This window comes from Ambystoma mexicanum, chromosome 1p (assembly GCF_040938575.1).
Source record: "Ambystoma mexicanum isolate Mex_15411 chromosome 1p, UKY_AmexF1_1, whole genome shotgun sequence".
Classification (NCBI taxonomy): Eukaryota; Metazoa; Chordata; class Amphibia; order Caudata; family Ambystomatidae; genus Ambystoma; species Ambystoma mexicanum.
The window spans coordinates 197,393,202-197,415,520 of NC_090921.1; the positions used below are offsets into that span (position 1 = coordinate 197,393,202).

Consider the following 22,319-nt stretch of genomic DNA (forward strand, 5'->3'; position numbering starts at 1 on the left):
GGGGTCTGCAATAATGCGCAATGGTCAGCTGAATCCCTGACCATGGTTTTGCCTCCATACACACTCATTTCTTGAGCTGCTTCTGCACTGGTTTTCACAGCCGCTGGCATAATATATGATAAAATACTGGTATAGATTTTCCCCAAGCTTAGCGAGTTTCCAAGGCCCAGGCCTCCTGAAAATGTCAAATGTAAACAAGCGGATCAACTCCTTCCTGCATCTTTTTTGTCATTATAGCTCCCATGTTGAACGTGTCCGGATACAGATCTCTAAGCACTTTCCATACTGCCGCTGTGCAGTTATTGAACGGTACTCCATCATGAGCAGTGTTAACTGTAGTAACACAAGTATGGTGATTAGGAGACCCTTAATGACCCCTATAGGTAATGTATTTCCTCCCGTCATCTTTTCCAATTCATGTATCCATTTTCCCGCACCGGAAGTCAGACTCCGGAGTTTTCACCTGAAATTGTCTTTGAGACCATGGTATATACTGAGGTCTAGCTCCCCCTTTTTCCTGTAAGGGAAACTGCGTAGCCCCAAACTCGCTCTCATTTCTCAGCATTTTTCTATCTGCTGCAGGGACGAAGGTTCCTGAACCACCTTCTTCCTGGCAATGACCTCAATCTGCTCACTTATGGTGGCGATTCCCCCCTCTCACCGTGGAGTTGCCCTTTATGTTGTTATGACTGTGTTAATGGTTCAGATGCCCTGGGTACAGGTATGTTTAAGTCTGACCATTTTACTTCCTTTTCCAAAGAAAAGCATCCCTCAGGATGCATTACATCTCACTTACCCACGGAAGGTGTCTCTGTCTTCATCTGACATTTCCTGTTCCCAACTTGTGCAACTTCTCTCCTCCTCATCTCTATTCAAAGACAACCTATCTAAAGGCAACCCTTTAGGCCTCATACTACATGAGGTTTCCTCTATTTCGAACAGCTATGTACTCTCAAGTCGATCGTTTTTCCCTTCCCCTTCAATTCTTTCTTGGTTCTAATTTCATGATAGGCTTTACCGATCACTTCCCCAATACTCCTAGATTCAAACCCGTCCTCTAGATTTATTCTAGATGGGCCTGGTAATGACGTGTATTCATGTATTTATGTCCTCCCATGAGGTTCTAGGTCATTTGGTCGAAAATAAATGGTTGACAGGACAATTGGTCGACACCAAAAGGTCAACAGGTGAACTGGTTGAATTTTTTTTTTGTGTTTTTTCACTTTTTTTTTGGGGGGGTCCCCGACAACCCCCTTTTTTTTGCTAAAAACCCTTTTTTTCCCTAAACGAAAACCTAAAAAATATATATATAAATAAAAAAGAAATTCGACCATTTCACCTGTCGACCAAATTGTGTCGACCAATTGTCCTGTCGACCATTTGTATGCCGACCATTTGACCGGACACACTCCCATGCCACCTCTGGATCGGGAATTCTTACTTCCTTCTCCAGCCGATCAAGATCATGTGCCCTTTGCCTTCATTTACATTCTATATCATTGTCAAATTCGCTTCTTTTCCTTGCTTCCTCTCTCACTCTGTCATCTTCTCTTTTGTTCATATCCCTTCTTTCATTTGTCCTTCGAATCTCCTCATCCCTTCGTCTTTGTATTCTCTTATCTCTTAGCTCTTGTTCTTCCTCTTCTATTTTTTTCTCTAGCCTCTATTGCTCTTCAATCACTCTCTGTTATCATATTTTCTTTGTTCCCCCACTCTTTCTTGTTTTTTCACTTGCTTGTCTTGATACAACTGCTCTCATATCTGTCTAACCTTCTGTTTTGCCCCTTCATCTTTCAATCATTCCTCCCTTTATTTGTCCTTTTTATCTTACTCGTTTTGATCTTCCCTTTGCCTTACATCCTCAATGCCTTTACCATCGAGTTTATGCAAAGCCTGACCACCCATCCATTCATACTGTAGAAGTGCTAACTCATCAGTTCTATCTTTTTCTCCCTTCCATGTCTTGATTTATCTTCCTATATCTAGAAATGTGCTTACTCGATCGCTTCTCTCCTTATCGCGTCTCTCCTTGTCCTTCATCCAACCAAGTTCAACTTTAAAACAATGAATTCCTTTTTCAACTCTGCTCTTCTCTATTTATTTTATGACATCCTCATCAATACATAAATACATGAAACAAACAGACAAACAGACACACTCCACCAGTCACATATATTCTTCTCTGCAGCCCTTCTCTGAACCTGCCTTAGCCCCTGAAAAATGCTCTGATTAGAACTTAAATCAATCTCCTTAGATTCACCTTTAATCAAATCTGTCTCCTGCATCATCCACTATTGGACTCTAGATTAAGATTTCTTTTGATACGTTCTTTAAAACTCAGGTTGTACTCTCTCGTGATCTCTTGTCACGGTATCTCTATTGCTTGTCCATACACAAGTCAATGTCTATTCAAGTTATATTTATCCCACCTCCCTCTGTTACTCTCCTTTTTCCCTTACCACTTCCTTTCTCCATTTATCATTTGCAACAACATTTTGCCACACTCTTTAGTTTCTACTCACCATTCCCATGTTTATCTTCTGACTCTCAGCATCATATGCCTCGTTTACCGCCTCTTCAACCCTCGTCCGATCAGCTGCTCATAGACATGGGAGGGGAATTTGTACAAACCAGGGGACCCATAAAACCCAACTGACAAGGTTTGGCAATTACACTAACCACTATCTACGTGGAGCTTCACGTCCTTTCAGCTGAAAGGCAGAGACCATGCGATATTACCGGGAGCCCAAAGTTTACTTATGTCGATGGGGCTTTAACCATCGTCTCTCTGCTACTATGTGAACTGGAAAAGCCAGCTCTTTAAGACGAGTAGCAGTACCCTAAAGATGGATGGAGATGCAGATTTTATTCATACATTAATAATCAAAACGACTCAGCAAGGTGATTCTGCTGTTTATTAAACAAAACGGCAGGGATGGGTCAAGGATCGTACGCGTCCGTCCTGACACTCTCTCTCAATTCGTGGGGCTCGCAGGCCCTTTTTACCTCAGTATGACGCGCTACTTGCGTCACCTGGGAAAGTTAGCAAAAAACCTATCGCCACTCTGGATTGGTTCCTCGAGTGGTAGGGTTAGTATAGCATACGTATAGAGAACGCTGTTAGTGGTTGAGGGTCAGTCAGGTGGTATACTTGGGTTGTCCCTTCAATTAGATACATGAAAATTGTTACATGAAGAACCCTGAGGATTGGCTAATGTTAATGGCGTCAGTGATAAGTGCCCCATGTTCTGATTGGTCCACTCGCGAGCCCCCCCAGTCTGGGACCATCGCTATTCCCAGCTCGCGGTGCACCTGTCATTTGCAACAATGTATAACTATGGGTATGTGCAGACAATGCGAGGATTTGTTCATATGCTGGAGGGCAGACTACTCCCACCGCCGCAGATGTCCATTGAGTCGCTTAATTGTTGCTGCCTGTGTCTCAAAACGTGGGATCCAGGCGCCTCCTTCCTCCTGGGCCTGGCACCCTGTCAGGTTCGGCTTGTTCACGTGAGGAGAGACCGTAGTTGAGGCAGAATTCTGCACATTTAATATTGCATTTTCCACTGTGTGTCTGGCTTAGTTTGCAGGTGTGACCTTGGCTTCGGCTTGTGGCATGCGAGTTTGCAACATTGTGCCCTTGACTGTCTGTTCTCGCTGGGCTCATTCTGCAGGGTCAGCAATTGTACTCTTGCTTGTTCAATGTTCATGGAGGCTCTTGCTTGCGGCCTACTTGGGCCTGGTGCATAGGTGGGGATGTTTGATGCACAGCACTTTAGGTTATGGTATCATATTGCTTTATCCCCAGTATCATGTCTTCGTTATATTTCTCATTGCAATGCATGGGGTAGGAGAAGCGTCAGCAAGCATTTTAGATGAGTTCGTTGTGCGTCTTGCATTTCTGCATTTTGAAAAACCTATGTGAAAAATAATAAAGATGCGCGTCAGTGGGTGTGTCCATCACCTACGTCATAGCACTGAATATGTTCTTCGTGTGGATTGGTGTGGGAGTGTCCAGTGTGCATGTTTGCACGGGTGTGCTGACCGTTGGCTAGGTCGTCATGGCATCTCTAACGATGTGTTCATTTACTGTTGAATGGTTCAGTCGAGTTCATCCATGCCGCAGGTGTCGGCATGGGCAGGGCAGGCTGGTGGGCACATCCGTATGTTCCTGTACCAGGGTATTTGGTCACCTGGTAGATAGGCAAACTCCTCTCGTGGCGGGTGTCTGGGCCGCGATCCTCTAGGCCAGGGGTGTGAGGGGATTGGTGGGAGCCTTTTGTTCCATTCTCCCACTTCAAGTGCTTGCTATTCTAGAAGTACAAGTAGATCATTGTGACACCCTGACAAGACCAGTCAAGACATTTTGTACAAGTTATAAAGAAATATATATGGAGCACTGAAATTGTCCGGTACAGGGAGGTACTGTTTTGTTGCCAGAAAAGCAGCTGTTCTCAGTAGAGAAAAGGTAGGACTGGTGGCCATAGCCCTAAAGAAAAGCATATTCATTTGCATTGTCTCACAAATGCACCCCCTTGCCTCAATTGGAGTCAGTCCCATGACATTTCTACTGTAATCAATTAAGAAATTGAATTGAGGCCTTGTCTGTTGATCCATCAGCCGCGGCATAGCCCATTAATGCTACATTATAATTTCTGCATTGATAACTTAAGCAATATTACATGGGCAGGGATGGCATTGCTGAGCCAGGTAATGCTTGGGGCCATTGTTACAGGCCTGGCAATGCCCCCGATGCCTGCGTGATATTGCTATTAGTACCCCAGCACATTCACCTGTGGTACTAATAGTAATGATCCTCGGGTCGGGAAACGGTGTGGAAACTGTTTAGTAACTCGAGAAATACAAATAGTCACTATGGATCGGGGAGAAGGGGCAACACATAGTCCCTTCTTCCTTTCCATGGCAGCCATGGAAAAAATATTTAAAAAAATTAAAAAAGAAAATGGCTGCCACCATGGAACGGAGCAAGGGGCACTACATTTAGTCCCTTCTCTCTTTCCATTGCGGCCAGGAAAATGTTTTTTTTGCAAGTGAACAAAGAAAATGGCTGCGATGGAATAGAGTAAAGGTACTACGTAAGATCCCTTCTCCCTTTTCATGGCGGGCAATCGTAGATTGGGATCAAGGATGTTTGTGAACCCAAGGAAACAGAGCATGTAAGGCTTTGTCTGGCTGGTAACGACACACATTTGTTACATTCTGATTGTCCCTCGCTGGTTACTTATTTACAAGAAGTGCTGTGATTGGTGCCAGATGCACCTGTGTTCTGTTTATTTTAGGATACATATACACATGTATTGGTGATGAGGGCAGACTCAGTGCACATAGAAAAGAAAATGCAACATTTAGATAACAGCTCTAATTATTTTCCTGAGTGGACAAATATCATAATTGTAGTGCATTCTGAAGCAATTACTTTAATACTCTGCTTCCCCATCAGTGGGGACTGCAGTTCTTATAAAAGAGACCAATTGTGGCAGACTGCAGACCTACTTCACTCATCAACAGGGGAAGCCTGGACAGTAGGTATAGAAAGACCAGAGGCTGAAGCAAGCCGTGAGGTAAATCACAACTGACAGAGTCCTGAATGAATTCAGTAATGCAGAAGGAGCAGGTATTTAACTATGCTTGATTCATAGAGACACTCATCGATTGGCAGAAGGCATTAGGTGGTCATTGTAGCACTCGCAGTCCTGAACTATGGCGACTCATCGCACTGACATAGCAAAGAGAAGCTCCTGTGGAAGCACAGAAACGACCAAGGCAGCCTCTTCTGCTTCCCAACAATGAAGAGAAATGCATTTGACATGCATGTAACAAGTTCATGTACATGTGGTGCGTTGTCAGATCAGAGATTTGTAGCAAGAAAAATATATGTGCAGCTATTCGAATGATTAAACACAGGAGTACGTGCATCGGGTTTGTAGAGTATGTCTGTCTGTACGTTTACAATTTGTATGGATCAGTCTCACTCACGGGGATGGTGTGTGCGTGTTTGTGTATGGGTGTTCGCCCGCGTGCGTGTGTGTGTGTTTGTGTGTGGGTTTAGAAGAGCCTTTTGGAGTTGATATTTGTTAGTCTTATCCTTTACACATTTGATTAATGTGGGTAATGCACTGTCAAACCAGCTCACAGGGAGCCACTATGAGCCAACAGATTCAGTGAAACGGGCTTAGCACCGGTCGGCTATTGCCTGATGAAACACCTTTGCAACTGTGCCAACAGATTCAGTGAAACGGGGTTAGCACCGGTCGGCTATTGCCTGATGAAACGCCTTTGCAACTGAGCCAACAGATTCAGTGAAACGGGCTTAGCACCGGTCGGCTATTGCCTGATGAAACGCCTTTGCAACTGAGCCAACAGATTCAGTGAAACGGGCTTAGCACCGGTCGGCTATTGCCTGATGAAACGCCTTTGCAACTGAGCCAACAGATTCAGTGAAACGGGCTTAGCACCGGTCGGCTATTGCCTGATGAAACGCCTTTGCAACTGAGCCAACAGATTCAGTGAAACGGGCTTAGCACCGGTCGGCTATTGCCTGATGAAACGCCTTTGCAACTGTGCCAACAGATTCAGTGAAACAGGCTCAGTACTGGTTGGCTATTGCCTGATAAACGCCTTTGCAACCGTGCCAACAGATTTAGTGAAACGAGCTTAGCACTGGCCAGCTATTGCCTGATAAAACGCCTTTGCAACTGAGCAATCAGATTCAGTGAAACGGGCTTAGCACCAGTCGGCTATTGCCTGATGAAACGCCTTTGCAACTGAGCCAATCGATTCAGTGAAACGGCCCTAGCACCAGTCGGCTATTGCCTGATGAAACGCCTTTGCAACTGAGCCAACAGATTCAGTGAAACGGGCTTAGCACCGGTCGGCTATTGCCTGATGAAACACCTTTGCAACTGTGCCAAAAGATTCAGTGAAACAGGCTCAGTACTGGTTGGCTATTGCCTGATAAAACGCCTTTGCAACTGAGCCAACAGATTCAGTGAAACGGGCTTAGCACCGGTCGGCTATTGCCTGATGAAACACCTTTGCAACTGTGCCAAAAGATTCAGTGAAACAGGCTCAGTACTGGTTGGCTATTGCCTGATAAAACGCCTTTGCAACTGAGCCAACAGATTCAGTGAAACGGGCTTAGCACCGGTCGGCTATTGCCTGATGAAACACCTTTGCAACTGTGCCAAAAGATTCAGTGAAACAGGCTCAGTACTGGTTGGCTATTGCCTGATAAAACGCCTTTGCAACTGAGCCAACAGATTCAGTGAAACGGGCTTAGCACTGTCCAGCTATTGCCTGATGAAACGCCTTCAGTGAAACGGGCTTAGCACTGTCCAGCTATTGCCTGATGAAACGCCTTTGCAACTGTGCTGATGCAGACGGAAAAGCCAGTAAGTCCACAGTGCAGCAAGGGTTCCGGCATGGCTATATAATCTGCTCCCTAGGAGGGGGGTGCAGCAGCAATTCACATATCTGTACACACGAGAAAGAAGTGTCACCGAGCCCCGAGCTGATGCGAAATCACCACAAGGTGAGCACAGATTCCATCACAGATTATCTGCATACCTTCGTATAGTCAGTGCTATTTATTTATGCAGCGTTTTTGAGCGAGTGCTGTCCTGGGCACTTTTACGATCCTCATCCCTCAAAATAAGAAGCAGTGAATACTGAACCCCTGTGTGGTTTATACGATGTCTCAATCTTAAAATGTCTCAGCGCCTGTATGCCTTTCCTGAGTGCGCTATATAAATTGCAGAAATAAATAAATAAATACATGCACGTGCCTTTTTAATGCTGCCAGTTCACCTGTTTGCACTAGATTGTCTACTAGCAAATGGAGCAAGTTCTGCCAATGAATGCACAATTTGGGAGTAGACTGTGCACGGAGTGCGTGCCAGCCTAGATCCAGACAACATCGGCCACACGTGTCGCCTGAGTCAATACACAAGATGCCTTTATGATGCTGTCAGCTCACCTGTGTGCTCTAGCCTGTCTACTTACATATGTAGCAAGTTCTTTCAATGACACCCTGAGTTGAGAGTAGACTGTACATAGACTACTCTCTATGTGTGGCAACCTTGCGCCAGATTGCATCTGCACATGGCGCGACTGAGAATTCAATAGGTCCATGTTGCCACAAATATAGCCTTTGCACAGCACTTAATAATGTATGTCAACAGTAGGCTGCTGACGGAGCAGCTGGCTTCAACCTGCCAACATCTACCCCACGCATTGACCAACTAAATGCACATGTCAGTCAATGCTGAATGGAAGCGTTTGCTGCAGCGCTTGATTTTACATCATAACTGCTTTCTCAGCATTCTACATTTTGCCCAAGTGAGGAACATTGTCACCCCTCCCCCTCAGCATAGCCTGAGGGGGGCAGTGTGATTTTCCCGGGGTCCCATAGTGTGGCAAACGGCAGAAGGCAGGGTTTGAATCTACATCACGTGTTTCAATCGCCTACAACATGCCTACCAGTGTAATCCGATCATCAAAGCATTTCATTAGCATTACAAAACTATTAATAAATAAGGCCACAGTTATGTCTCAAATGATAATTATGACCACCGGTGCGACCCCCCAGTGTGGATCTATGTGAGAATCTCCAAAGGGTTCAATAAGGTTTCTTATGAAATACTGTCCATCATATCTCCATTCCTAGATGACCCTGCCCCCATTCCAACAAGTCATATGTCTTGCACAGCTGCATCAGAAATAGAATGTAAGCAATTAGGGTGGCAGTTGCATGTCTGAGCAGATTGTGTACCTTCTCCGAGCACTCCATGACCAGGATTTCACATCCTCATGTTCGTTTGGGAGTAGATCTACCAACTGAAAAGGAGACGTTTTAGTTTTGACTATTAGGTGGTGCTGAGCGCCCTGTTCATTAGATAATCTACTTATCATGGGGCGTGTAGATAGGAGAGATGAGATGTAAGGAGAGACACAGAACCTGTGGGTGTTGTGTGGTTATTTATCCACCCATTGACCAGACACGGCCATTCCAACCCCCTACCTGATACTTCTGATAAAAAAAAAACACACCTTCCTGGGATCTCTTTGCATCTAGCTGTGTGCTTTCTGGGGAACCTTCTGAAAGGTAATGCCTTAATGCCACCTATAAACCAGTGAAGCCAGCTCCTAACATGATACACGGGTCTTAACCACGTGTCTAGTATGTAAGTGTTTTCGTATGTTCCATGAACTGAATTCCTGTTAAAAGAGGCATTGGCAAAGCCAACAATTTTGGCTAGTAAATAGGCATTGACATGTGCCATGCGTTGCCGTTACATGCCCGGTATTAGCACCATATCACACCTTTTGTCATCTTAAGGCTAGGTAAAACCATGTGTCTGCTGCCTTTGCTGATGCTTGTTGATTTGTGTTGGTAGTTTTATGGCATTAGATCTTGAACTTCTGCTTCACTTGGTATCATCCCAGAGTTCTGAGTATGTTTCTAAGTGTTTAATGTAGTTATACGACATGATAACATGTTTTAACCTCTTGTTCTCTGGTAGGAAAACTATTCCCCAAACGCTGGTCACCATCAATGACTGATCGTGATTTCTCGGCCATAACAAACAATAACTGATGAGTGCCCACACCCTGAGCGACATGAGGAGGATCTTGCCCACCACTGCTAGGAGTCTGCATCTCATGTGCTTCCTCATTACTCTGCTGTGCATGACAGCCCCCCTCTACCAGGTGGTCTGCCTGATGCCCGGGTTAATCTCCCAGAGTCCTATGCTTGGATGCCAGCTACAGAGGAGAGAAGCGAGTGGCTTTTCCCAGGATGGGACTGTCCTCATCGGTGGACTATTCCCTCTCCATGTTGCCACTGCATACCAGGGATTAACATTCACCATCAAACCTGTGCCCATCTCATGCCAGAGGTAAGCAATGTTGCGCAACCACAATAACACCGTTTCATTCTCTGTTTCCATAGGTTGTTTTACTTGTCCTGCAGACAGCACAATGGTCATGTGGTTTCAGAGCAGATGATGACGCTACTGTTTCAAGGCGCGACGAGGCAAGGGAGGGGAACAAAGGGAGGAGAGACAATGATCCTACTAGGCCAGGTGTCATTCAGATTGCGCAAGTGCGTGGGAAGGGGGCAGGGAAAGTGCAGAACATGTGAATAGATAAACAATAAGTAAGTAACGGCCATCATGAGGCAAGTGCATGGGTAAGTGCAGACATCAGGTGTCAAGGGCTGGGGGGACTGAAGGGATACAGAAACAGTCCCCAAGTGCAGAGGTTGGCAGGTGGACAGTGCAAGTGTGTGATGCTGGCGGGGGAGGTACTTGGGTCTGGGATCAGAGGGTGTCCAGGTCGCCAGTGCAGTTTCGGTAACATCCAGGAGGTCAGCAGAGGAGAGGAGGAGAACAAGCAGAGGCAAAGAGAAAGGTTTTGAGGTGTTTCCAGAACCGGAGATGGTTCTCCTCAACTTTAAGGGAGGCAGGGAGGCTGTTCCAGAGGAAGGCCCCAGCCGAAGATAGAGATCTACCACCGACTTGTTGCTTAGAGAAGCGACTGACTCTGAGGGAGTTGGAGGCGGATGAGCAAAGAGCTCGAGAAGGAAGATATTTAGGGAGAGAGAGTAGGTAAGAGATCAAGATTAGTGTGCATTGGTACTGCTTTGTGTTATTTTATGTTATGTTAATGTATAGGTATTTCACCGAGGGGTATTCGGGCACTAAACAAGAAAGACCTACAGGAGTAAAATCAGCAAGGCAAGGAGAGATCATTTAGGAAATAGGAACGCTTTAAGCAGTTTTCAAAATTTGGACACACCCTCAGTAAGCCCCAGGGCAAGAGGAAACAAGTTCCACAGATGAGGGGCAGCCACGGAAAAGGCTCTGCCACCATATGTGGCCTTCCAAAATTAGGTAACCACTGATAAGACAAGTTATGTAGAGCAGAGAGACCAAGTACGAGTACAGAGAGAAATGTTCTCCAGGAGGAATACCGTGCCCTGCTTGTGAATTATGCAGAACACCTTAAACTTCATTCTACTTTTGAAAGGCAACAAGTGAAGGTGAGCCAAGATGGGAGAACAATGTGAACATTTAGGCAGGTCCATGACAAGTCACACTGCAGAGTTCTGCAGATTCTGAAGCCTACGGATATGATATGTTTGCTGGGCAAGAAAGACAGCATTGAAGTAGTCAAGGACTCCAAAGATTGCTGTGGAAATCACAAAGCCCCAAAGATGCACAGGCAGAAATTAAATTACCTTTTTAAGGGTTTCAAGCTTTAAATAGCCAGGTATGCAGATAACGCTAATCTGTGGTTCAGGTGACAGAGAAGAGGTGATTTTAACGCCTAGTCCACTGGCACAGGCATGTTTCCTAATCTAGAAGGCCATACATCCAGAGTTCTCAGCTGACTCCTAGCCAAAGGGCCTCTGACCATAACTCTGGACTTCTCACTATTGCGCTTGAGCCAGTTCTGATTCATTCAGCTGCCAAAGGTGGTAAGACAAGATCTAAGGTGCATAGCAGAGTCCTTGTGTTCTGATCCACTCTCAAAAGTAACTGGATCTCATCACCATAGCTATAGTAATGACAGCCATGAGAGTGGATCAACTTTCCAAAAGGCCTGACATAGATGTTAAACAACAGGGGAGAAACTGCCGAGCCCTGAGGGGCCCCACAACTCACCACAGATTACTCAGACCTGAAAGGGGGACGAGAGAGACACTCAATAATTAGAGAGAGAGACACTCAATAATTAGAGAGAAAAGAAACAAACAATCGGTGTGCAGTTCCTGTAATGCTGACATCCTAATGCTAAAGATACGTTAAGCATAATCAGAAATGTGTTCCACTCTGGTCTCTAATCATAGCAATGTCATCAAGAACTGAAACTAAAGGTGACTCGGTCCCCATCAGGAGGCAGAAACCCAAGTGATAAGAATCAAGATGTCCTCCATAAAGTCTCTCAATTGTGGAGCAACAATAGCCTCAATAAGCTGTATAAGAAACACTTAAAAGGGAAATAGGTTGAAAGCTGGCCACACAAGAGGGATCCAAGTTGGACTTTTTCAAGAGGGGAACAACCAACGCCTGCTTAAGGGCTGTCTGGACAACACTGACAAGAAGAGAATAATTGACTGCAGAGGTCATAATGAGGTCATGTTCAGCCTTTATCTCATTATGCACAAAGAGAGGAATAGGATCAAGAGGAGAACATGATTTACGATCAGAGATAACTTCAAGTACACGGTAGTCAGAGATCTCCAATAAGCAAGAGAAGAGGACAGACTGAGAAGGAGAAACAAAAGAAGGACAAGACTGCTACAGAAATAGAAATCAGCATATTTACTCCGATGAGAAAGATTGTCTGTGCAAAATAATCCAACAGACAATCACACAGGTCTTGAGAAGCATAGACCTGAGGGTAAAGGACAGGAGAGCTCCTTAACCACAGAAAATAGCTCTTTGGATGTATTTGCTGCCGTAGAGATACGATTCGTGTAATAGACCATTTTAGCAGCCTGAATAGCTTGATGATAATCTAGGTGGGATGTATTAAACTTAGGTCGAGAAGCACACACGTTCTGCCCACTTTTACACAATTTTAAGTGCACAACGTTCTTATGCATAGCAAGGCGCAGAGCATCAAGAAGGTTTACCCTGTGTGAGCTCCAGTATTGGAATAGCACATGGTGCTGTATGCTTGCACTGAGGTACATTGGCAGAGCTGTTTATGGTATGATGGATAGGACCATGAGGATAGGACCATCAGGGAGGCTGCCGGGCAGGAATGCAAGTGATTGGATGAGCTCCAATTAGGGGGTTATTCAGTTGCCATCATGATGGCTGCTGCAGATCTCTATTGATTTATCAAGATACATTACCACAGATGTGTTTGTTTGTGTTGCTGACATTGGGAGTAAGCTGGTGTGTGAAAATCAAAGGGTGTTTCAGATCAGAACAGAGGTACTTTTGTTCCAACCTCCCATACCATCAACATCTTCCTTTTTCACCTTCTGCTACCTTGGCTCACAGTACTAGTTTTCAATGTTCATATCTGCATGAGCATGTGACAAACTACAAATAAACAAAAACACATAATTACATTTGTAGACCTGTTTGTGCTGGTCTTTACACTCTAATAGCGGGTGTTAATGCAAGTCTTTTTCAAGCGCAGCAGGACATACCTTCGTGGGTTGATTGACTAACTGCAAACATGTTGGGGGCCATTTTGTAGCAAATTAAAATTGCATGCTGGGGACAAAATAGGTTTGCCTTTGGGGCAACTTCATGCAATATGCAATTTTCAACACTCAGAAAGTGCAGTGTGATAGCAAAGAATATATCAAGGTGAAATCGCCCTTGCCTTGCTCTGCACCTTCATTCTCCGCTTGCTGCCTGCAAGTTAATTATTGCAGGCAGAGTTTTATCATGGATTCCTATGAAATCCACCTGCTATCAAACAGGTATACATGCAAGATGTATTCTCTAGGAATCTTTTGGTTTTACGCCTACAGGCGTATACCTGGAGTTCCAGGGCTAATTAGGGGAGCAAAGCAGAGAGGCAAACTCCCCCTTGCTACCCTTCATACACCTTGCAAGGACATATAGGGCACACCGTTAAATGGAATCATAAAAGCATTAAGCTCACTTTCATATCTATTTCAATGCGCCGCCCCATCGAGGGGGACCCCCTTTATGTGACTAACTTGTAAATGTAAGGTTTAAGTGAAGTTTGCAATGCCATATAATGGATACTACTAAATTGAGCAAGAATTAGACAGCTTATTTAAAGAACCAACCGCATACATTAGACATGCTCTAAATACACCATTATCATTTTGCTCTGCTCATTTTGAAGCACACCCTGTTCTTTTAATGTGGGGTGCTCTTTAAAATGCTTAGCAACTTCCCTTGATTCATGCAAATGCAAAATGCGCAAGCGGTTGGAGGTATTCAAATGCTCTTTCAGAATAGAACACATCTATGCCACAACATGTTTTGAGTATTTCGCTCAGTACTTGTATTTTAATCATTTGTCCTATTAATTACAGGAAAAAACATACTTATGTGACATAACAAATCATTCATCAACTATAGCTCCATCTCTGCAATTTGTGTTGTAGGTTTGTATTTTATACTTACCAGTGGCTTCTGGTCATGGTGTTTGCCATTGAGGAGATCAACAGTAACCCCAAAATCCTACCCAACGTCACCCTGGGATTTCATATATATGACAGCTGCGGGATGCTGCTGCAGGCCCTTGAGGGGACTCTCTGGTTACTCAGTGGACGAGAGAGGCCTGTTCTGAACAACCAGTGTTGGGGAAGACAGCAGACTGCCGCCATTATAGGAGAATCTACATCAACTCGTTCAATACTACTGGCGCAGATCCTGGGACTGAACAGATATCCCCAGGTGAGACATTGTTAGTGACAAACACTTTAGTGTAATGTTGGCTCATAAATTGTTTATTTTTTTGGCTGAAAATGAACTCCAGCACTGCATTTGGCACTGGCTCTACACACATTCAAGTATTGCAATTGGGTTCTCCAGTGGAGAGTACCAAGCTTTAGGCAGTGGAGACAAGACAACATATCTGGGATTTTTTTTGTATTCCTTTTTTTTGTTAAGTTGTATTTAAGGCCGAGATATACAAGGCATCTATAAATTACAACACAATTCATGAAACACATTTATAATATAACAAATCAACTGTTGAAAGTGAAACATTAGAGTATGTGAAGGCCATGCATACATATGAAATCCATATACATAATGAGACCAAAAAAACACAAAGAGACAAACAAAAGCACAAACAAAGACAGGTACAAAAAGGAGGGGAGGGGGAGAAAGATGCATGAAAGGGATGTGCAGATATTTAATTAGTTACTTTCTAAATTAGCTAGGGGCTACTTGAGCTAAACAATCTAGAAAGGGCTGCCATTTCAGCTCATGCTTTTGTAATAAATAAGGAGTTACAAATTGAATTCCACTAGATTTTATAATGGAGTTGATCTAAATTCTTCCACTTAGACGTGATGGTTTGAATGGCTACTAAAAGAAGAAGATTAAACGGGTACCTGTCATTCATATCTATAACAATACACTACCCAAAAATAGAAATTGGGAACAGAAATCTATTTGGAAGTTAAAAATGATTTAAATGTATTCCACACACTCTCCCAAAACGATTTAAAAAATTGACAATCAACAAACATACGTTTAAAGGTACCTTGAGCATGATAACCAATCCAGCACTTGTCACTCTGTACAACACTATAATTGAAGAGTAAAAGATGGGTGATAAAGTCTATATGATGGACAAAGTATAGAGTTTGAAGTAGACTCCCTGACGTGCTAACTTTGGAGATATGATTCCACACTTGAGGCCAGTATAGTTGACTTTGCAGTAGAGTTCTGTCTTGCTGCCAAGCATAATAACAGTCCCACGCAGATTCCAAGGAAGAGGCTCGTGAAAAAGGTTTGTAAAATGATGAAGCTGACATATTGGAATTTTTCATATGTTGTAGCCTATCAGGGTTGGGAGGATTAGATTTATATATCAATGTATCATCATTTTTCATAATTGCATCGATGATAGTTATATATTGCCTCATACCGGAAGCTGGAATGTGGAATTTAGCAGCCAATTCATTAAATGTAACTGGAGCATCTTGTACAAATAGCTGGTCAAGATATCTCATAGCTCCTGGTCCATCGCTCAACAATGCCCCTCAAGATGCTGGTCAACACAGCAAGACTGAGAATGCTGATCCCTTAAACTCTCTCTGGTTAGGTGATGCTTTTCCAACAGAAAACCTGACCATCAAGAGATTTCAAGCTTGAGGGTGCTGACCTCCAGTTACTTATTACAAGTGCAGTTTCTTCATCAGGGACTCAGTTTCACTGGTTAAGTTCGACTTTAAATCTTTGAGGGGGCTGATTAATTAGAACGTGTTGAGTTAGATGTGCTTCTCGCAATGGTTTATGGCATGTTTCTGTTTATTATTAATATTAACTGATGAGCCAAAGTTTCTAAGACAGTCAACCCAGAAAATTCCCTTGGCTCTAGACACGATGCCAGGAGAAGGTGGACAGTGGATTTGGATAATATAGTAGGGTGAAATATCTTGGTGATAGTTGTAACTTAAATGGTATAAATACAATGTGATCTTTATTTAAATTATAATTATCGAGTGAACAAAAACGTACATCTGAGTATCTCAAATTTTTGCCATTGTATTCTTCAAGTTAGGGGCAGACTTCTCAGTGGTATATTCATGAAGTTTTGCTTCAAACATTTAGATATGATTGAAGTGCACTGGGGCGTCATTAAACAACCCTGATAAAAGATAATAATACTAATGATCATAATAATAATTATCATTACAATAATAATTAATAGTATCATTCATTATCAAAACAATTTACCATTTCGCCTATGATATGATAGGTTATTTATAACGCACTTAATACCCAGAGGTGTGTAAGCACGGACCGGGGATCGAACCTGTGTTGCTCCTTGTCATCTTGCTTCCAAGGTGAGCATGTTGCCCCTGAGCTATCCTCCCCATGCTTCAATGCTGGACCGCTAATGAAGCTTTTAGTTTTTAGGGCAAAAAAGTACCATACTGGGAGCTTCCACCTGCCAGCTAAAAGGATTCTGCATGAAAGTCAGTTCAACTCACCAGCTGATGGGCCTGCCAACTCATGTGTGTATAACTGAACCACTAGCATCCACATATACAAAATCTACATCTACTGTCTGCTGCTGTGTCATGTCAGCACCTATCCTTGGAGGTGGAAACTGCACCCAGAGCACACCAAAACATGCTCATTGTTCAAGAGTGCCCAAATTGTTGATCAAAAGAGGTGCAAATATGTGGGTATTTAATGGCGCGTCTGATGAAATGTTCATGTTTTTGGCACATCTGTCCAGTGCACACATTTATATCTGCAAATGCTGACATGAGCAGCTCTTTGCATCACAAAATGGTGCATTTTATGAGATGCATTAACGAGTGCATCTCTCGCTCTAAAAAAACACAAGCAACGTATTTCTGACAATTTGTTCAGGTTTCATTCTCTTTTTGTCTGATGTGCAAACTAGGTCTGATATTTAGACAATTATGCATATTTTGTTAACTTGAGCTGTGTGGTGCGTTTACTTTCCATCGAGGTAGTTTATACCATTTAAATGTCTCAAAGGGGAGTTTATCCACGTCACTCTGGAATGTTGTACAGCAATGCCTAAGATTGTGCTGACGTAGAGTAGGGTTATGCATTTAATTCATAACATTATGCAAGAACTGCCTGTGTAATTGCCAGACAGCCACATGGAAAGTGTTCTACTTCTTGTTGTCCTTGCACTCCTGCACATGTGTTTCTACGGCCACAGGGGTATGAGGGCCACACGGATGCAATCAGTTGCAACACAAATGCACAGTACCTAGCTATGTCATACAATGCCCTCACTATTTCATCCTGGTGCATGTTTTGAGTCATGCCTATATATACCTTGTCAGACGTAAGGATCATGTTGAAGACCTTGCGTAGGACCTGAGACTGTGAGAATTATAGTTTCACTGTCATGACATCACTGGTGATCTGGAAGGAGTCGTTGGCAAAGAAATCCAGGGCTGAAAGTACCTTCACTAATGGTGACATGGCATGGGTTTGTATTGTGCGTCTGGTAGGGGTCCCCTCTCAATGACTCACCATCTCAACTATGATATGGGGTGGTAAGTGGTACCATCGGGTGACCTTGTCATCATGCAGCTGAAATACGGCTATCATTCCCTCCACATCAGTTGGTGTAGCAGCATCACGCTTATTGGATTGGCCATTTTGGGAATGTGTACCTGTCTGTCTGTTCGGGGCATCCCTACTATGTCGGTGGTTGTGATTGTGGTGCACTGTATGCTTCACTGTTTTGAAAAATCATTGGCACCCTTTTCTGGGCCACTTGCTCCACATGGTGAAAGGAGCACATTTTTAAGGGCATTTTCTGGAGCAAATTCAGAGGGCGGTTTTGTAAATCAGGATTACTCACTTTCTGTGGCCATTCATTTTTTTTGCTAGCTCAATGCAGTGTTTTTGCAGATTTTCCATCCACTTTACACATCTTTAGCAAACATGTTGCACTCCTTTTCTAAAATCTATCTGCGATAAGTACTTCTGTGAATGAGGCGCATCCATTTGAGGCACATTTGAGGCACATCTCAGATGTCCCCACTTTTCGTTATTTTCGAGAATCCGGCACCTTGTCGGCCTCCAGGAAATGTGTTTTGCCTTTTGACAGAATCTTGCTTACTCACATCCATGGGGAGGGATAGCTTTTCTGGTCACGGCTGGTCCATCTCCATTTCAAAGAGAGCGGGCAGACCGGGGTGGGCTGACGTAGGTCAGACATAGGTGAGGCGTTTACAAATTTGACTTTTTAATCTATAGGAGACAAGGTGGGGGCAGAGTGGGAGCAAGTCAACCATGTCATGTAGGAACATGCACTCTTCCATCCCTTCCCTTGATGATGACTTGCTGCAGATATTTGAGTCTGGAGTTAACAGCAAAGAAGGAATCGCATTTACTACAGTGGCGATGTTTGACTACTGGTAGAAGGACATTAGAATCCACCAATTCCCAGCCATCATTCAGTGCTATAAGGCACGTGCACAACTCATTTATAGGGCTATACAGCCAGACGTCATATCCATTGGCTTCCCATCCGTGAACGCATCATATTCAAAACCTTATGTCTGACCCACAAATGTCTATTAAACAGTTCCCCAATGTATCTAGCCAGACAAACCTCCAAGGCCCAATTCAATAGACCTACCCGATCGGCCTACACATGCCTCCTAACCATCCCCAGATACAGGCGCAAAAAAGCTGGTGGCTGTAGCTTCCCGGTGAGTGTGGCCAAACAATGACACGCCCTACCTTTAGCACTTATTTATTTATTTATTTATTTATTTATATTTATATAGCGCGCAAGCAGCCCAGGGGCATTGAGGCGCTGTTACTTGCAATAACTTAGCTACATGGTACATATGATAGCGATTGTTGACACATTATGAGTAGTACAGGAAATCATACTGTTGTTACAAATATTGCATTTGGTCGTATATTACAAACATAAATGATAAGTATTCGTGCTGATGTGTCGGTCCTTATGTGAAGAGGGTAGTTTTCAGTGTTTTGCGGAAGGTGGTGAGGGAGTCCTCGCCACGGATAGTGGGAGGTAGGGCATTCCATACTTAGATCAGATCCATCCCTTTGGTCCTTCCGCAAATGTCTGAAGATCTGGCTCTTTTCACAGCACACCTATATATATATATATGTACAATGATTTCTGACTGTATAACAGCAGCCACAATTGCACCACCTGTAACTGTTATTTATAACATACAATTTGTAATTACCATAACCATCACTCTTATGTAACTAGCACCCAGTTGCCTTCGGGTTAGGTGTGCTCTACAAATGTCAAAATAAATAAAATAATACATAAATGAATAAATAAACACTTGCCACTAAGTACAGATGTCCAGAAACCACAGTGAATCATTTGAAACAAGACTTCTGCAAACAACTAGAAGAGGGCCCAATTCGTCAAGGGGATTGGTTAAAGGAGCCACACCGTGTTTGAGGTCTAAGAGCATTGTCACTGTCATGTGCTGTGTTGGCATATTCGCATTTCAGCCATGAAGATGTTGAGCAACATCCGGAGCTCTGACTGAATCACCTGACATTTCATGCACCCTGCTTTCTTTTGAGCCTAAGGCATCTGTCACATCAAGATTGCTGGACAAATGCCTCCACTGCTGCTGCAAGGTGCTGCTCCCATGGAGTCCGGCCAGATGCTGTTAAGCCTGTGTAAGAAGCTAAGATAGTGAACTTGTGTAACAGAGACTGCTTAATTCTCACATTTCTATCTTACCCAAAGACATATTTAAAATAACAAACTGTGTTTAGTATGGCACTGTTTTATTAATTTCTCCTGCATAGATCTCCTGTATTTTAAAACCCAGAGTGCACAGTCTATGTATCTTTATCCTGAATCTTTGTGTGTATGTGTTTGTTAGGAAAGATGATCATGTTGCTGCTTTTCTCCAATAGATGTGTATTGGCCACCCTTTCTTTTTGCTTTGTTATGACTCCTGACCTGACATTTGGAGGTAAGTAAAGCCTTCTGCTTTATTTCCCTTGTCGTTTAGCTCATTCTTATGGGGAAACTTATCAATCCATAAGACTATCTGTGCTAAGAGTCTGTGGGCCTCATCAAAAGTCTGCGGGTAAGCCTTAAAAGTGACAGTAAGGGAATTAGCTCCGCCAACACCGCTCCACCGGATCATGAGATGGCGGAAATACCTCTGACTGTAATGTCAGCCAGTGCTATTACAGCCGTCCACACAAGGTGCAAATATAGCTGCAATCCAAGTCCATGTTAGGCAGTATTAGTGCCAAAAACAGTTGCTAATACCACCGGAAACACAGCGCTTTTACATCCAGTTTATTGCTGAAATGAAGGCACAGGTGATCCCAATCCACCCCAGATTGCTACATAAGGCACACCCCTAACCCCAAACACTGTTTCCGAAACCATTATGCCACTAGCCACTGTGAGCTGCTCATGCTGCGGCTGGAAGTAGAGAGGCAGAACAACCAGGCCAGGGGCACAGGGACTACAGGGGGATGTAAGGGGGAGGGGGAGGAGGAGTAGGAGGAGGGGGAGAGCTCAGGGTATGTGTGCACCGATCTCAAGGGTTAGGCCCTCACCTTGGATCCTCACCGACAGCCAGCTGGTCACCCTGTGCCACCTCAACAGGGACACCATAACAGAGCTGCTCTCCACAATATAGGATGACATAGAGAGCATGATCAACATCCGGACATCGCTGCCCCTCTTCTGAAGCTAGTGTCTGTCCTACAATTCCTTGGAACTGGCACGTTCCAGCACTCGGTGGCCATGATGCATGGCATGGCACAGCCCACATTCTGTGCAGTGTTGAGCCAGGTGCTTGAAGCACTCCTGTGTCAATTGCAATTCCACATCTCACTGCCTACCACCCCAGCCCAAAGGCCAAATGTGATTGTTGCCCTGAACTGTACCCATGTTGCACTTGTGGCCCCCCAGTCCCATGAAGCAGTGTACCTTAACTGCAAGTACTACCACTCCATGAATATACAGGTCACCTGCAACCCCAACCTGTATATCACCCAGTGCTGTGCCCACTACCCTTGTTCCACCTATGATGCCCTGGTCCTATAGAACACCACACTGCCAGGATAGATGCAGAGGCACAGAGGACAACAGACATGGATATTGGGTGAGTAGAAATGCCAGCGCACATGCGCTGTGGGGGGATGCAACTAACTACACAAAGGATGGCATGACAAGCAAATGCAAATTCCCTAATTGACCACCTGCCCCAGCAACCTCACAGTACAGATCAGAGAGCATGCATATGTTGGACTTACCTTCATGAACACCAACATTACTACAGGTAATACAATGCAACATACACTTACCAAAGCAACAAAGCAATGATGACAAATGGCCACATCGCCTCACACAAGAACAACCCTGCCAGTATGACAGCAATGTGGGCATCCCACAATTGCCACCTGGCAGATCCAGATGCTTAGTGAGGATGTTATAGAATGTTATGTTATAGAAATTTAGTAAAGCGCACATACACCCGAAGGTATCTTGGCGCTAGTTACTGAGGATAGCAGAGGACCAGAAAGGCCACAACAATACCATAAGAAGGAAGGGTGGCCTAAAACAGAGTAGTTTTCAGCAATCGACAGAATGTAAGGTGGTCTTCAGTTGCCCGAAGAGCAATAGGCAACTTATTCCAGGATTCCCATACGTGACAAACGGTAGTGGGGGATAGTAAGAAAACACTCAGATTGAGAACGCAGTAGACGGGAAGGAGAGTAATGAACAAACTTAGTTTGAAGATACTCAGCGCCCAAGCCATAGAAGGCGCGATGCACCAGACATAGTGATTTAAACAAGATCCGACTGGCCACAGGAAGCAGGTGGAGTTTCTTAAGCAGAGGAGAGATGTGGGATCCAAAGGGAGGGCGAAGTATAGAACGAACGGCGGCATTTTGCAGCAGTTGAAGCCTTTGGATCAGATAGCGAGGCTGGGCCAGATAAAGAGAGTTACAATAATCAAGCGTGCTGAGGACCAAGGCTGCCACTACCGATGCCTGGCATTCAACCGGAATAAAAGGCAGTACTTTTCGCAAAATGCAGAGTTTAACGTGCCCAGTACTGCAGACACTAGCCACCTGAATATCAAG

The 22,319-nt window shown here is 44.1% G+C and overlaps 1 protein-coding gene across 1 annotated transcript in view; it reads left to right on the forward strand.

The window, feature by feature from the left end:
• LOC138466421 (extracellular calcium-sensing receptor-like) overlaps positions 1-22,319 on the forward strand; it is a 193,713-nt gene that overhangs the window by 6,964 nt on the left and 164,430 nt on the right. Inside the window, exon 2 of the mRNA XM_069607229.1 lies at positions 14,151-14,389. Within this exon, the coding sequence (XP_069463330.1) occupies positions 14,151-14,389 (239 nt within the window). The remainder of the gene's footprint in view (positions 1-14,150; positions 14,390-22,319) is intronic.